At 39.8% G+C, this 14018-nt stretch overlaps 2 protein-coding genes across 2 annotated transcripts; both read left to right on the top strand.

Moving 5' to 3' along the window:
* The first annotated feature begins 2397 nt into the window (after nt 1-2397).
* LOC137951137 (putative glucan endo-1,3-beta-glucosidase GVI) lies at nt 2398-3601 on the top strand. The gene is made up of 2 exons (XM_068797735.1): nt 2398-2455; nt 2646-3601. The coding sequence occupies exons 1-2, from the start codon at nt 2398-2400 to the stop codon at nt 3599-3601; spliced, it is 1014 nt and encodes a 337-aa protein (XP_068653836.1).
* Nucleotides 3602-9910: 6309 nt separating this feature from the next.
* Nucleotides 9911-10532, top strand: LOC137951135 (uncharacterized). The gene is made up of 3 exons (XM_068797734.1): nt 9911-10042; nt 10149-10224; nt 10411-10532. Exons 1-3 carry the CDS (start codon nt 9911-9913, stop codon nt 10530-10532), a joined length of 330 nt encoding a protein of 109 aa, XP_068653835.1.
* Nucleotides 10533-14018: the final 3486 nt, after the last annotated feature.

Here is a 14018-nt window from a genome sequence, read left to right as displayed (position 1 = left end):
ATTCACAAATCCCACGCCGTGTTACTCGATCCATGACCCGGGACCGTAACAATTCTCTCCTTGTTTTTTTATTAAACATGTTTTAAAAAACATCATATAACATTTGTAGGTTCTTCGTACTAGAGTACAACTTGGCACAAAGTGTCCCAAATTTTTTTTGTGATCTCAAGTTGGAAGACATTATTAGCTACATGCTCCTCCCTAGAGTTTATGTTGAAACCAGTTGCGCTACAACCTCAAGGCATTAGTGAGAGGCGCAACAGGACCTTATACAAGGACTGGCCCGAGCGATACAAATACAGTTCCACACTCCCCCGCATGGGAATACCCATGGAAATTTGGTGGCTAAATTCGCAACCTTCGGGGGAGAGTGGGATTCGAACTCAGGACCAACCTGCTCTGATACCATGTTTAAACCAGTTGCGCTAAAACCTCGAGGCTTTAGTGAGAGGCGCAGCAGGACCTTATACAAGGACTGGCCCGAGCGATACAAATACGATTCCACAGTTTATTAGCCAATTGATGACCAAAGTGTCATTCTTGAGCCATTTAATATATGAGTAATCTTCTTCATCAACTAGTGGAGCTTATTTGGTTAAATGTCCTAAGAGGTATTGAGTGATGAGAAACCTCTTAACCTATTGGGACCAGCTCAGATAGTCTGACAACTCTCTCAAGGGTATAGTGGTAATTTTGAAAATTTTAATTTTACTAGCCATGTAATTGTCACCCATTAAGTACCAAATCAGCAGTACTCTTATGCCATATAAAAGCTGAGTGATGTAACCAAGGCTTAGTAACGGAAGCTTAAGAGGAGAAAACTGAGGCTTAACAAGCCTCAACCAAACACTAATTCATTTCTTATATCATTAACTGAACCAACTCGAACGAAACCAACCAAGCCAAGAAAAAAATAAACCACCACGAGGGAAGGAAGAGACAACCCGAGATTAACTTAGCATTAATCAACAATCATGCATCAAATAACGATTCCTCATGCTTGCCAATATCATGAAAGGTGGATCTCAGACCTTTCTCAAGTACGAAACAATCTTAAAGATATATCAAATCTCAAGGTAGCTTAAATAGAACCTTAACTCAAGGAAGGAAACAAGGGGATACCGAGAGAATAGAAGAAAGGTAGTCCAAAAGCAACATCTATGTTTGCTTAATCAAGATTTTAAACTGATAGATGATCACCCCACGTATTGTCATTCCATCTAGGAAAGATTTCCAATTTTTCTTAATTATCTTAGACTTTTCAATGACCAAATTCCCCCCTCCCCTCCTCTATGTATTTATATTAATGAGCAACTCAATAATTACATCAATACCCATTACCCTAAGAAGGGAGAAAAAAGGGATAAAAAACAAAGATTATTTACATCATGCCACTATGCCTCGAGCTTATCTTCCAACATAATTTTAATTTTTTATTATTTATGACACCTAAACAGGTTAATACAGCCAATATGATATTTTGATCTAACAGGAATTCTCCTCGTCTAGTGCTACACAATCAAAGCCTAAAGCCCAAGGGTTTTTACCCTGGGCTTGGGCTTGGGCCCTTTTTTTATCATCTTTATACTATGTCTTCAATGCAAAGGCCAACATATGACAAGACAATAACATCAAAAACTAATGTTTGAATATGGGACGGGATGGCATCATTGATAAAGCTAGCCCATTGATTTTCATATTTTTAAGACCTAAATTTACTTCTATTGAATTTTTGTGCAACTGAACTAAAGAGGACCCATCAGTCGGAATTAACTTCATCAACCAAAAGATATCTTATTAGACCAGCTTCAATGAATAGCACTAGTTATCCTAGGCTTCCAATCTATGCTACTCAGTCTCTGGTCTCTGGCATCTTTATCTCATCCACAACAATGACGCTTTCAGGGAATGTTTGTGCATTTAGCAAGATTTAGTTGCATATTATCAGTCGTTAACAGCGTAACATCACATTAGAAAATAGATTTTATACACAAATAGGATGATTAGATAGGAAATTAGTTCGACATTCCTGGTTCTTCTGAATCATCTGGCAATTTCACTGATTTGATACGCATCGATTCATCATCTTTTATTATATAAGCTATTTTAATTTTCATTTTTCCTTAAAAGAAAAGATCCTAGAATTTGAAGGATTGATTTTCGGCTTCAACGAGAGAGTAGATGGTAAGCTCGGAAAACTAACTTCTAGTTTGAGGTGGTGCTGGAAAAGTTTCCTTTTCTGCTTGGTATATCGATGATCTCTTGAAGATTTTACAAGTTATAAGTAGCCTTGCCTGTGTGAGTTTAAGATCAAGTTCTTGCAGTCTGATCTGAGAAAGAAAAATTGAAGTTAACGCCTTTTGCTTTCCTCTTTCTTCTCTTGAAGAATTTGCTTCAATGGAGACATCTCTGCACATTTGCATGTCTGTGTTGGCGATAATCGGCACTCTAATAGGTAATCAAATTCATTGGTTTCTCCCTTGCATGCCCCATGCTGTTTTCATCTTCTTCTTCTGCTCAGTGGAGAGTTCCTTGTCGTTTGTTTCTCCTTCGGTATTTTAATCTTCTTCTCCACTACGGAAGATGATGAGAAATCCATTAGTTGGTAATTACTAACATTGTGCTTCTCCACTATGGATTGCTAGGTGTTCAAGGAATTGGCGTCAACTATGGAACGGTGGGGAACAACCTTCCTCCGCCAACCCAAGCAGTGCAGCTGATAAAAACGAAAGGATTTACAGCAGTACGCCTCTTTGAGCCCAACGCAGACATCCTCAAGGCCCTGGAAGGATCTCAGCTCAAGGTCGTCCTCGGCACTCTGAACCAAGATCTCGAGAAACTGGCAACTGATCCAGCGTTCGCCGCCACTTGGGTTAACGACCACATCGTCCCCCACGCCAACTTGGTGCAGTTCCAGTACATCTCAGTTGGCAACGAGGTCATTCCTGGGGACCTCTCTGTCCACATCTTGCCCGCCATCAAGAACCTGGAAGCAGCTCTCACGGCGGTCAACATTCCCCTGCCCGTCAGTACATCCGTCGCCACCTACGTGCTGGGAGCCTCCTTCCCACCGTCTCAAGGGGCGTTTACTGACAAGGCTGCTGCGGTGCTGGCGCCAATCGCGGCGCACCTGGAAGCCCAGAAGACACCGCTTCTGGCCAATATTTATACCTACTTCGCGTACTCGGGCAACACGAAAAACATCCAGTTGGATTACGCGATGCTGAACGGCACAAAAGAGGTGGTCCGCGACGGGAATTTGATTTACGTGAACCTGTTGGATGCCATAATCGACGCCTTCTACTGGGCGCTGGAGAGGGTCGGGGCGCCCTCGGTAGATGTGGTGTTGACGGAAAGCGGGTGGCCGTCGGCGGGGGGGGAAGACGGTGTGGCAACCATTGAGCTGGCGGAGACGTACAACAACAATTTGGTGCGACACGTAGCTTCCGGCGGAGGCACACCCAAGAGGCCAGGGAAGGCCGTGGAGACCTACATATTTGCACTGTTCAACGAGAACCAGAAGAAGCCTGGAACCGAGCAGAATTATGGGCTCTTTTATCCCAATTTGCAAGAGGTCTATCCTCTGAATCTCTCTCCTTAGCCTTAATAGTTGGTAGCATTAGAGGCTTGGCTATGTATATCTATGCTTAATAACCTATTGAAGGAGAATCTCCGTCTCTACTAAATCATCTTCAACCTCTAAACAAAAAAGTTCAATTTCAACTACTCTTTATTTTGATTATCATCTTACATCGACTTTACATTTATTTACCCGCCTTAGGGTTCACTTTTAAGCATCTTTTGAACAAGTCTTTTAAACAAAAAAATCTTCATATGAGGGTACTTGTAAAGCAGAACATTGGCTAATGGTGCCACTGGAAGGATTGAAACAAGCTTCATACTACCTCACCCCATATTGCTTTGACGGATAATTTTCAACTTGCTTGTCATGGCTCTTCAATCTACCACAAAAAGTATTGCACATAGTAATTACTCAAAAATATTGCACTGATGTCCTAGGGAAAATTGTTCATCATAATATAAAAATATAATTCCCAAGCTTGTCTTCTGGCCATTTTCTCATAAGTACGTTTGTAGGAAGACTTAGTCCCAGTATTGGCTGCTGGTCTATTATGTAACCATAGGGCATCCTCTTGCCATGACTGAATTGTGGGCTGGGTGGGAGTGGAAGTAGGTGAACCTGAAGTTTTGGAGAATATTAAGTTTATATTGGTCCCCATGATTTCTTAGGAGGGGGGTGAATTGAAAATATAGAGTAAAAATTAAGTTCTTAAAGTGCAAATTTGTAGGAGAAATAATTCACAACCACACACCCCAAGGAGACAACAATCCCTTTTTTTCATCTCAATGTTCTCCTAATGATAGTCATTGCACAAGAACCCGTGTTCAAGAAAATTTCACTAATAAGCTCTATTAGCTGAAATACATATACAAAAGAGATTTTGTCTCTCTTTAAATCAGGTGTAACTCCAAATTTCACAAAAAAAATCTCTCCCAAGAGATCTTCTACAAATAGATTCTGGCTTTAGCAACCTCTTTTCTTCTAGTCAAGGGTGAAAGAGCCCGAGTTAAAAAATCGAGTTACACCGAGTCGGCTACCGAGTCAAGAATGAGTGAGCCTGAGTGCAGTAGAGATTCAGAATAATTGGCTCAGACTCGTGGATCCGGGTTGCCCCAGTCTAAATCAAAACTCGTTGGTACTGAGTCAATACGAGTTAGGCTGAGTCAGTTTCTAATTCATATGAAACAAGCTTGCAAATAGAACAATAATCACTCAGTAATATAACATAAGTCGGTCAGAGCTTGCAATAGTGATAACTCGAAATAGTCAACAATAACTCAGTTGACTCGGAATGAACAATTGTAATAACCAAAGCAAGGATCCCATAGAGTGACTCGAAAATAATTTTCCGTATTGAATGGATTAAAGATTAAGCTTGTAAAATCAATGATGATACCCTGCTATTGTTGAAATTAGGATTTCATGATGTATAATCACAGTAGAAGAGGATTAAGGGGTGAGAAGAAAAAGAAGAGTTGTGGAGAGAAGGTTTTAAGAGGAGAAGAGGAAGAGTGATGAATTTGGAGAAAAAAGGAGGAAAAATAGGATAATGGACTTGTCCAAACCCTCCCCATTAAGTTGTATTTATATATATAAAGTACTAATATTACGAGAATACCCTTCACCCTAATAATAGTGAATAAGGTACATAAGTCATTGACTAATTACATCAGTGTCATCTTTATAAGATGACTCTTTATTTACCTTCATGCCACCACTGTGTGGGCCTTCTCCTTGGTCTATGGGCTTGAGCCCATCTTCCACACACTTGGACGTGTGAACCTTTCTTGGTCGTGTGGACTTGGGCCTTTTTCCAACACTCCCCCTCAAGTTGGGGGTGAGAGAACATCATAAATCCTCAGCATGCTCTGCAAAAGATATATAGGATCTTCCTGTATAAAATGACAGTCCACCGTATCTTCCAACACTCCCCCTCATGCTAGTGGTCTCATTTTTTTAAGAGACCCATTTGGCATAATATGAGAGAGAGTTGTTACCATATGTTGGAATGTATATAAGATAGGATTTATGTTTATATTTTGTTGTATAATTTATGTTTTGTACATAGGCTCATTAGTTGGGTTGGGATGCCTTGTATTTAGCGCATGGGCTGTAATGTAACCTAACCCTAAGTTTAAATAGAAAAGAAGAGGGGAACAGGACTGCCGTTTTTCCAGCTTCCACGGTGTGTCCTTCCTCACGGTGAAACCAGAGCTTGAAGCTCTTCTCCCTGGCTGTTTCGTCAGCCTCTGGTGGTGGTGGTTCTGTCCACTGAACGTGAGCTTTGAGCTCTTGGTCTACGCTGTGCGGTCAGCCCATTTCGTGGTGGTTCTGTCTACCAAATCTCAGAGTTGGAAGCTCTTGTCTTGGCTGTTCCGTCAGCCTCCATTGGTGGACGTTGGGTGCTTCTTTCAGGTAACACTTCTAGAAACATTTAACATGGTATCAAGCTTGGTGGGAGCGTTTTGAGGTAGGCTATCTCTGTCCTAAGCCATCCCTTGCCGACGAGCTGCTGTTCGACGACTCAGAGGTCGGCCGGAGCTCAGGCGAGATCGGAAACCGTCGTCCGACCTCAGAGGAGTGGTCGGAAACCACCGACGGAGCTCAGAGCTCCGTCCTCGACGAGCTGTTGTCCGAAACAATTCCTTGCCGACGAGCTGCTGCCCGAAACCTTCCCTTGCCGACTAGCTGTTGTCCGACGACTCAGAGGTCGGCCGGATCTCAGGCGAGATCGGAAACCGTCGTCCGACCTTAGAGGAGTAATCGGAAACCACCGACGGAGCTCAGAGCTCTGTCCTCGCCGAGAAAGTGAACGGTCGTGAAATTTTTTTCACTTAGGTAATTTTTTCCTAAGTTACGAATGATTTATTTGCCTAAGGTGGTTTTTGGAATTTCAGAGATTGTGGGAAAGAACTGGAATTTCTGAGATTATGGGGACAGAGCTAGAATTTCAGAGTTTTTGGGGACATAAATGGAATTTCTGAGATTGTGGGGACAGAACAGGAATTTCTTATCTTGTGGGGACAGAAGTGGAATTTCCGAAATTGTAGGGGCAAATCTGGAAATTTCAGAGGGTATCATGTCAACGGACAAGTTAGATTTCTCCCCCATTCGTTTCATGGGTAAGAACTATAGTACCTGGGCATTTCAGTTCCGACTATTTGTCATGGGCAAAGAGTTATGGGGTCATATTGATGGGAGTGATTCGGCGCCTCGCGAGGCTAAAGCATTATCCAAGTGGACCACCATGGACACTAGAGTCATGATCCGGATACTTGGATCCATCGAGCCTCATCTTATCCTTAATTTGATGCCCTACGAAACTGCCGCGAAAATGTGGGATTAAATCCACAAGGTTTATCATCAAAACAGCACGGCCAGGCGGTTTCAAGTTGAATATGAAATGGCTAACTTCACACAAGGAAGTCGTTCCATTGAAGAATACTTTTCAGGTATTCAAAATCTTTGGGCTGACTCTATCGATGTAGTTTATGAGAACGTCCTAGTTTCTGCTCTCTCACTTGTGCAAGGTGTACATGAAACTAGTAAGAGAGACCAATTATTGATGAAACTCTATCCCGAGTTTGAGATTGCTCGCTCACATCTGATGAATCGTCATCCTGTGTCGTCTTTGGATGCCTATTTGAGTGAACTTCTTAGAGAGGAACGGCGTATGGCTACTCAAGCTGGGATGGAACATTGGGTCCAGGCTGATACCTCTGCTACTGTGGAAAATGCAACGCAAGGGAAGAATAAGGGTTGGGACATGAGTTTTGTCTTGTGCTTTCACTGTAAAGATTATGCTCATTTTGCTCGGGAATGCCCCAAGAAGTCCTATAACTACTGCAAGAAGTCGGGTCATCTCATTGTAGCTTGTCCTACTCACCCTGAAAAGAAGAAGAATACTGTTTATCATGCCTCCACTGGTACTTCTAGTTCTGCAGCATTGCCTACTGCCGTCTCGATTACTACAATTTTTGTTTCTCCAGCAACAGCAAATCCGAACATACTCACCCCTAAAATGTTACAACAAATGATCATATCTGCTTTTTCTACTTTTGGTCTCTCAGGTAAGCATAAAGTTTTTGCTGATGTCGGTGCTTCTAACCATATGACCAATAATGTCGTGTCTCTTTCTAATATCCTCAAGTATGATGGCAATCTGAAAATCAACACCGCTGATGGCAGCTCTTTGCCTATCAGTGCTATTGGCGATCTCTCTCCCACCTTATCTGATGTCTTTGTGTTCCCTGACCTCTCTACAAATCTTCTTTCTGTTGGTCAACTGGTTGATAAAAATTGTAATGTTCAGTTTTCTCGCTTTGGTTGTGTTGTGCATGATCAAACATCAGGGAAGGTGATCGCGAAGGGGCCTAAAGTGGGACGACTATTTCCACTCAAAATCTTTCTCTCCACCATTATTCCACGCAATCTTGTACTTTCCTTTGCATGTAATGTTATTGGCTCTGGCACTAAGATGTGGCATAGACGTCTAGGCCATCCAAACTCAGATGTTCTTCATACAATGTTTAATTCTGGCTTATTAGGCAATACCACATGCTCTTCTCTTGATCTTTCTTTTGATTGTTCATCATGCAAACTTGGTAAAAGTAAGGTCCTACCTGTTCATCATCTTGCCTCACATGCCTCCCACTGTTTTAATCTTATTCATAGTGATGTTTGGGGAATCACACTTGTTGTCTCGAATGCACAATATAAGTATTTTGTTACTTTTATTGATGACTTCAGTCGTTTTACTTAGGTCTACTTCTTACGGGCTAACTCTGAAGTTTTCGTAGTATTCAAGTGGTTTCTTGCACTTCTTGAGACTCAATTCTCTACTCACATTAATGTACTACGCTTTGATTTTGGAGGCAATTACATGTCTACCAAGTTCCAGGATTTTCTTCCTCGACACCGCAACAAAATGGAGTTGCTAAGCAAAAAAATCGCCATCTTCTTGATATGGTTCGAACCCTTCTACTTGAATCATTTGTTCCTCCCCATTTTTTATGTGAAGCACTTTCTACGTCAGTTCATTTAATCAACCGATTGCCCTCTCCTACCTTGTAGCATATTTCTTCATTCTTTAAGTTATTTGGTTATTCCCCGTCATATACTGATCTTCAGACATTCAGTTGTGTTTATTTTGTGCATCTACTTGGTCATGAACAACACAAACTTATAACCCAATCAATTATGTGTGCTTTTCTTGGTTATGCCATTTCTCAAAAAGACTATGTTTGTTATGATTCCCATGCTCATCTTATCCATGTTTCTAAGAATGTGGTTTTCTTTGAAAATCAATATTTCTTTCCATCTCATGTTGCGCTGCCATCCACATCTTTGTCTATTCTGCCTAGCTTTAATGAGTCTCGTCCCACTTCATTTGTGCCCCCTCCTAATTCTGACCTGACGCCTGCTCCTGATCATCCCTCTACTCCTGACTCCACCATTCTTTGTCGATCTACTCGTCCTTTGCGTCCCTCTGATAGGTATGGTTTTTCCTCCCTTGTATCTCTTGTGGCTTCTTTATCATCTATTTCCATTCTTTCTTGAATTTTGCCAACAGGCAATGCAACAAGAACTACAAGCACTAGAAGAAAATCACATTGGGACATTGTTATTTGCCCCCCTGTTGTTCGACCTCTTGGCAGTAAATGGGTTTTCTCTGTCAAGCTGCATTCGAATGGATCTTTGGATCGGTACAAAGCCCGCCTAGTAGCTCTAGGGAACAAGCAGGAATATGAGATTGATTATGAGGATACCTTTGCTCCAGTTGCCAAGATGACCATGGTTCACACCATCTTAGCCATTGCAGCCTCACAGACCTGGCCACTACATCAAATGGATGTGAAGAATCTCTTTCTCCATGGTGATCTACAAAAGGATATCTACATGAAGTTTCCCTTTGGTATGTCTACTTCATCTCCTAATGATGTCTACAAGCTGCGCCATCCTCTGTATGGGCTTAAGCAAGCTCCCCGAGCTTGGTTTGAGAATTTTTGCGGTACACTTATTCTCCACAAGTTTACACTGAGTCAATATGATTTCTCTCTCTTCTATCACAAGTCAGCTGCAGGCATGGTCATTCTCTTGGTCTATGTGGATGACATCATCATTACTGGCACTGATTCTGGCCTGATTACTAAGCTTCAGTAGGTGTTGCATGCAACTTTTCATATGAAGGATTTGAGCCAGCTCGCGTACTTCTTAGGGTTGGAAGTACATCATAGACCCAATGGTATTTTCTTAAATCAGCACAAGTATATTCAAGATATTATTACTCTAGCTGGTCTAGAGGACACTGCTTCGATCGCTACTCCTATGGAGGTCAATGTTAAATACAGGAAAGATGAAGGGGCTCTTCTTGATGATCCTACTATATATCGACGCCTGGTTGGGAGTCTCATATATTTTACCACTACTCATCCTGACATATCCTATGCAGTTTATCAGGTCAGTCAGTTTATGTCTTCTCCTCGGCACCTTCATCTTGCGGCGGTTCGGCGCATCATCCGCTATCTGTGAGGTTCTCCTACTTGTGGATTATTCTTGCCTATAGGCTCCGCGCTTCATCTGGTTGCCTACAGTGATGCTAATTGGGCTAGGTGCCCCCGATACCTGTCGCTCTACTACAGGTTTGTGTTTGTTTTTTGGGGATGCATTGATTTCTTGAAAATGCAAGAAACAAGACCGAGTATCCAAGCCCTCTACCGAGGGCGAGTATCGTGCCATGTCCACGGCGTGTTCTGAAGTTATATGGCTATGCGGTCTTCTTCCTAAGCTCCAGTTTCTTCAGTCTACCCCTACACCTCTCCATGCAGATAATATGAGTGCTATTCAGATTGTTGCCAACCCTGTTTTCCATGAACGCACCAAGTACATTGAGGTTGATTGTCAATTTGTCCATGATACTTTGGAGCGTCGGGTCATATCTCTTCCCTAATGATAGTCATTGCACAAGAACCCTTGTCAAGCAAATTTCACTAATAAGCTCTATTAGTTGAAATATACATACAAAATAGATTTTGTCTCTCTTTAAGCCAGACGTAACTCCAAATTTCACAAAATCAACCTCTCCCAAGAGATTCTACAAATAGATTCTAGCTTTAGCAACCTCTTTCCTTCTTGTTAAGGTTCTAGAACACCTCTATAGTAAGAAAGTGAAAATACACAAAATAAAACAGAAACTTACACCTTTCTTATAGGAGAGATAACCTTCTCTGAGAGAGATCCAAGCTTCCAATCCTTTGAGTATAAGAGAGAATGTAATGGACTTGATTCATCTAGGAATGTCAAGCGATTTGAGTGAAGATGGAGGATTTTGGATAAAATCAGCCTTTTTCTCTCAAAAAGGGTATATTTAGAATTTCAAATATAAAAGCCTTTTGTAAATGCTTTGGAATGCTAATAGACTTACTTATTGTTCCCTAACGAGTTTGGCCCAACCAAACTAGCCTTTTTTTTTACCATTTTCAAGAAGCTACAAAAAATGTTGATCGATAAATAAACATAGATGATCGATCTACCGTGTATAATGGTTATATTTTTTTTGTTCCCTAAAAGTTTGTTTATCGATTAGGGCATCAATCAATAAGTTTTCAACCTTTTCTAGAACTCATTGAGCAATCATGCTATATAGAACTACACAAGTAGTGTTTTGTATGATTGATCATGCAGTAGTGGACGATTGATCATGCCCATACCGATGATGGATCATGGTTTATAAGTTTTACCAGATTGCATTTTGGATGATCGATCAAATCGATCATGTTATAAACTATGTTAAGGGATTTAAACTATTCAAATCATTTTTATGCAGCGATAAAACATAGTTTTGAAAGATGTCATGTCCTAAAAATCCAATACTTTAAATACCATAGAATTGAAATTTAGTTGATTGTCCTCTTACTTGGTTAGAGAATTGGCCCATGTGACTTCTGAAGAGGTGGGTGAGTTGAGAATTTCAAGTTAAAATTAAGTAGTACGTGCACTTTATGCAACAAAACAATTTCAAAGTAAAATAATCATGTACACACCATAGGACATAAGAGAATTTTTGTGCTTGATGTTCCCCTATTGGTATTCACCACCAAAGAACCCTTGCTCGAGAAATTCCAATATTCTTAAAAGCTCTAATAACAGGAATTACATAAAGACATTTAGGCTCTCTTTAAGCTACGTGTAACTCAATACACACTTTTTAAAAATTCAATCTTCCCAAGAGATTGGCTTGATTCTAGCTCTAGTTAGGCCTTTCTATCTAGATTAAATAGGCTCTATATGAACCTTTTTCAAGTAAAAATAAAAGAATGGGAAAACTTATACCCAACACTTGGAGAGTACCTTCTTCTTGAGAGATTCAAGCTTTCACTTCTTTTTCGGCACAATGCAGAGGAAAGAGGAACAGTGCAATGGAAGATAGGTGGAGGAAAGAGGAATAGTAATGCAATTGTGTAGGTCACTTTCACTCAAAAGCTCTTATAAAGAAGAATTGCAAGTCTTTGAGTATGAATGTTTAAGGATTTGCCAATAACTGCTCATTAACTTCTCTATGTGTGGTTTGGTGGGGTATTTATAACTTTCCCAAGCCAACCTAGCCCTTTTTTGCGTGTTTGCAAAAGTTTAAAAAATTTATTGATTGATCAATTGATCATAACGGTTTTTTTTGTCAAGAAGTGACTTATTGGTCAATGGACTGATGGATCAACAAATTACTGTTAGTCCAGAAAAGTTAAGTTGATCTATTATTACCAAGGGATGATTGATCAATCAGGATTCATTTTGGTTGTCCCATGCAAACATCAAATATTCCCAACTTGGGAAACGTGTCTGAGAGGGATCTTGCAGCAATATCATTCGTAAAAATATATGCTAGTTGGTTCTTGGAGAGTACATACTGTATTAATATAATATCGGCTTGTAAATTTTCTTGAACGAAGTAACAACCCATTTTGATGTGTTTACAGGCTTTGCTATGAGATGAATAACCAAGAAATATTCTCATATCATCCCTAGAGTCAAACTTCTCTAATTTCTCCTTTGCTTCTTTTAATACATAGGCTTTGCATCCAAAGGTTCAGAAATAGGTTATGTAGGGAAGGATGCTCGTATATAACTCATATGGAGCTTTATTGAGAAAGGGTCTTATAGCAAGCCGTATTTACGACTTTGATCCAAAATCTATGTGGCAAATTGTATGCATGTAGCATAGCCATCGCCTTTTCAATTAAGGTTTTATTTCTTCTCTTAACAACACTATTCCATTTAGGAGTTCGAGGAGTTGAACATATATGGTTTATTCCATGTCGTGTACAATATTCCTTGAAATATGATTTTTGAAAATTCTCCTCCTTGTTCAATGGTAGATTCTAGGGTTACATGCTTAAAAGGTTTAGGGTATAAGAGAAGGTGGAAGTAGAAGAAGAGAAGAGAGAAAGAGTGGAAGAGAGGAGCAACTCGTGCGAGATAAAGAGAGGTGAGAAAAGAGAGTAAGGACACATTCCTTAAGCCCTCCCCCTTCTTATTTATAGATGTGAGGGCTTATAACTTTAATATATGAGTGAAAGAAAAGAACTTCAAGTTTTACACATTTACATCCCATGCCATCATTCACTTAATTACATATAATGTCACTATTTCCTTTAACACTCCCCCCTCAAGCTAGTGATAAAACATCAAAGATTTTCAATTTGGAACATGTCTTTGAGAGAGGTTTTGTAACAATGACATATGTAAAGATGTCTACTAGTTTGTTCTTGGATGGGATATCACACTGACTTGTAATTTTTCATGAACAAAGTGACAATCTATCTCGATATGTTTCATTCTTTTATGAAATACTAGGGTAGTTGTGATGTGAATGATTGACTAGTTACACAATAAAGCTGCATAAGTTTAGATTAAAATATTTTATATTTTATAAATATATTTTATGTAAACAAATAAAAAAATTATATTTTATATTATATTAATATAGTAATTTAAGTTTTATTTAAAAAAACAGGGACTACATTTAATTTCTCTTTTTCTTCTCTGTTTGGAAATCTATTCTAGTTAATAGATAATGGAATTCTATAGTTACTGAAGAATTTAGGGTTTTTAAAAACATTTTCACAATTTATTCAAAATAAATAAGTATAGAACTATTGTTGAATTTGAATTGTATTGCATGGAGATAAATATTATATGTATGTATCATGATGGTAACCTAGCCAGTTGAGTTAATCATAGCAGGGGTGGGCATCATTGGAAACTAATAAAGTATCAAATTCCTTGAAATCTAATCAGGAGAATTGCGAAACGCAAAATGCAAACAGTAGTGCAATGACATGTCATGAGAAACAACTTGAAATAAGTACTCCTTCTGAGTGATTACCAAAGAAAACAAGTTCTTCCACTATGATCTTCCTTATAGAAGCAATGACATGTC

The sequence above is a fragment of the Aristolochia californica genome, unplaced genomic scaffold, assembly GCF_029961685.1.
Source record: "Aristolochia californica isolate CCGP_79_NKW_82.1479 unplaced genomic scaffold, dmAriCali1.0.hap1 SCAF_15, whole genome shotgun sequence".
NCBI lineage: Eukaryota > Viridiplantae > Streptophyta > Magnoliopsida > Piperales > Aristolochiaceae > Aristolochia > Aristolochia californica.
This window is presented reverse-complemented; position numbering and strand designations above follow the sequence as displayed.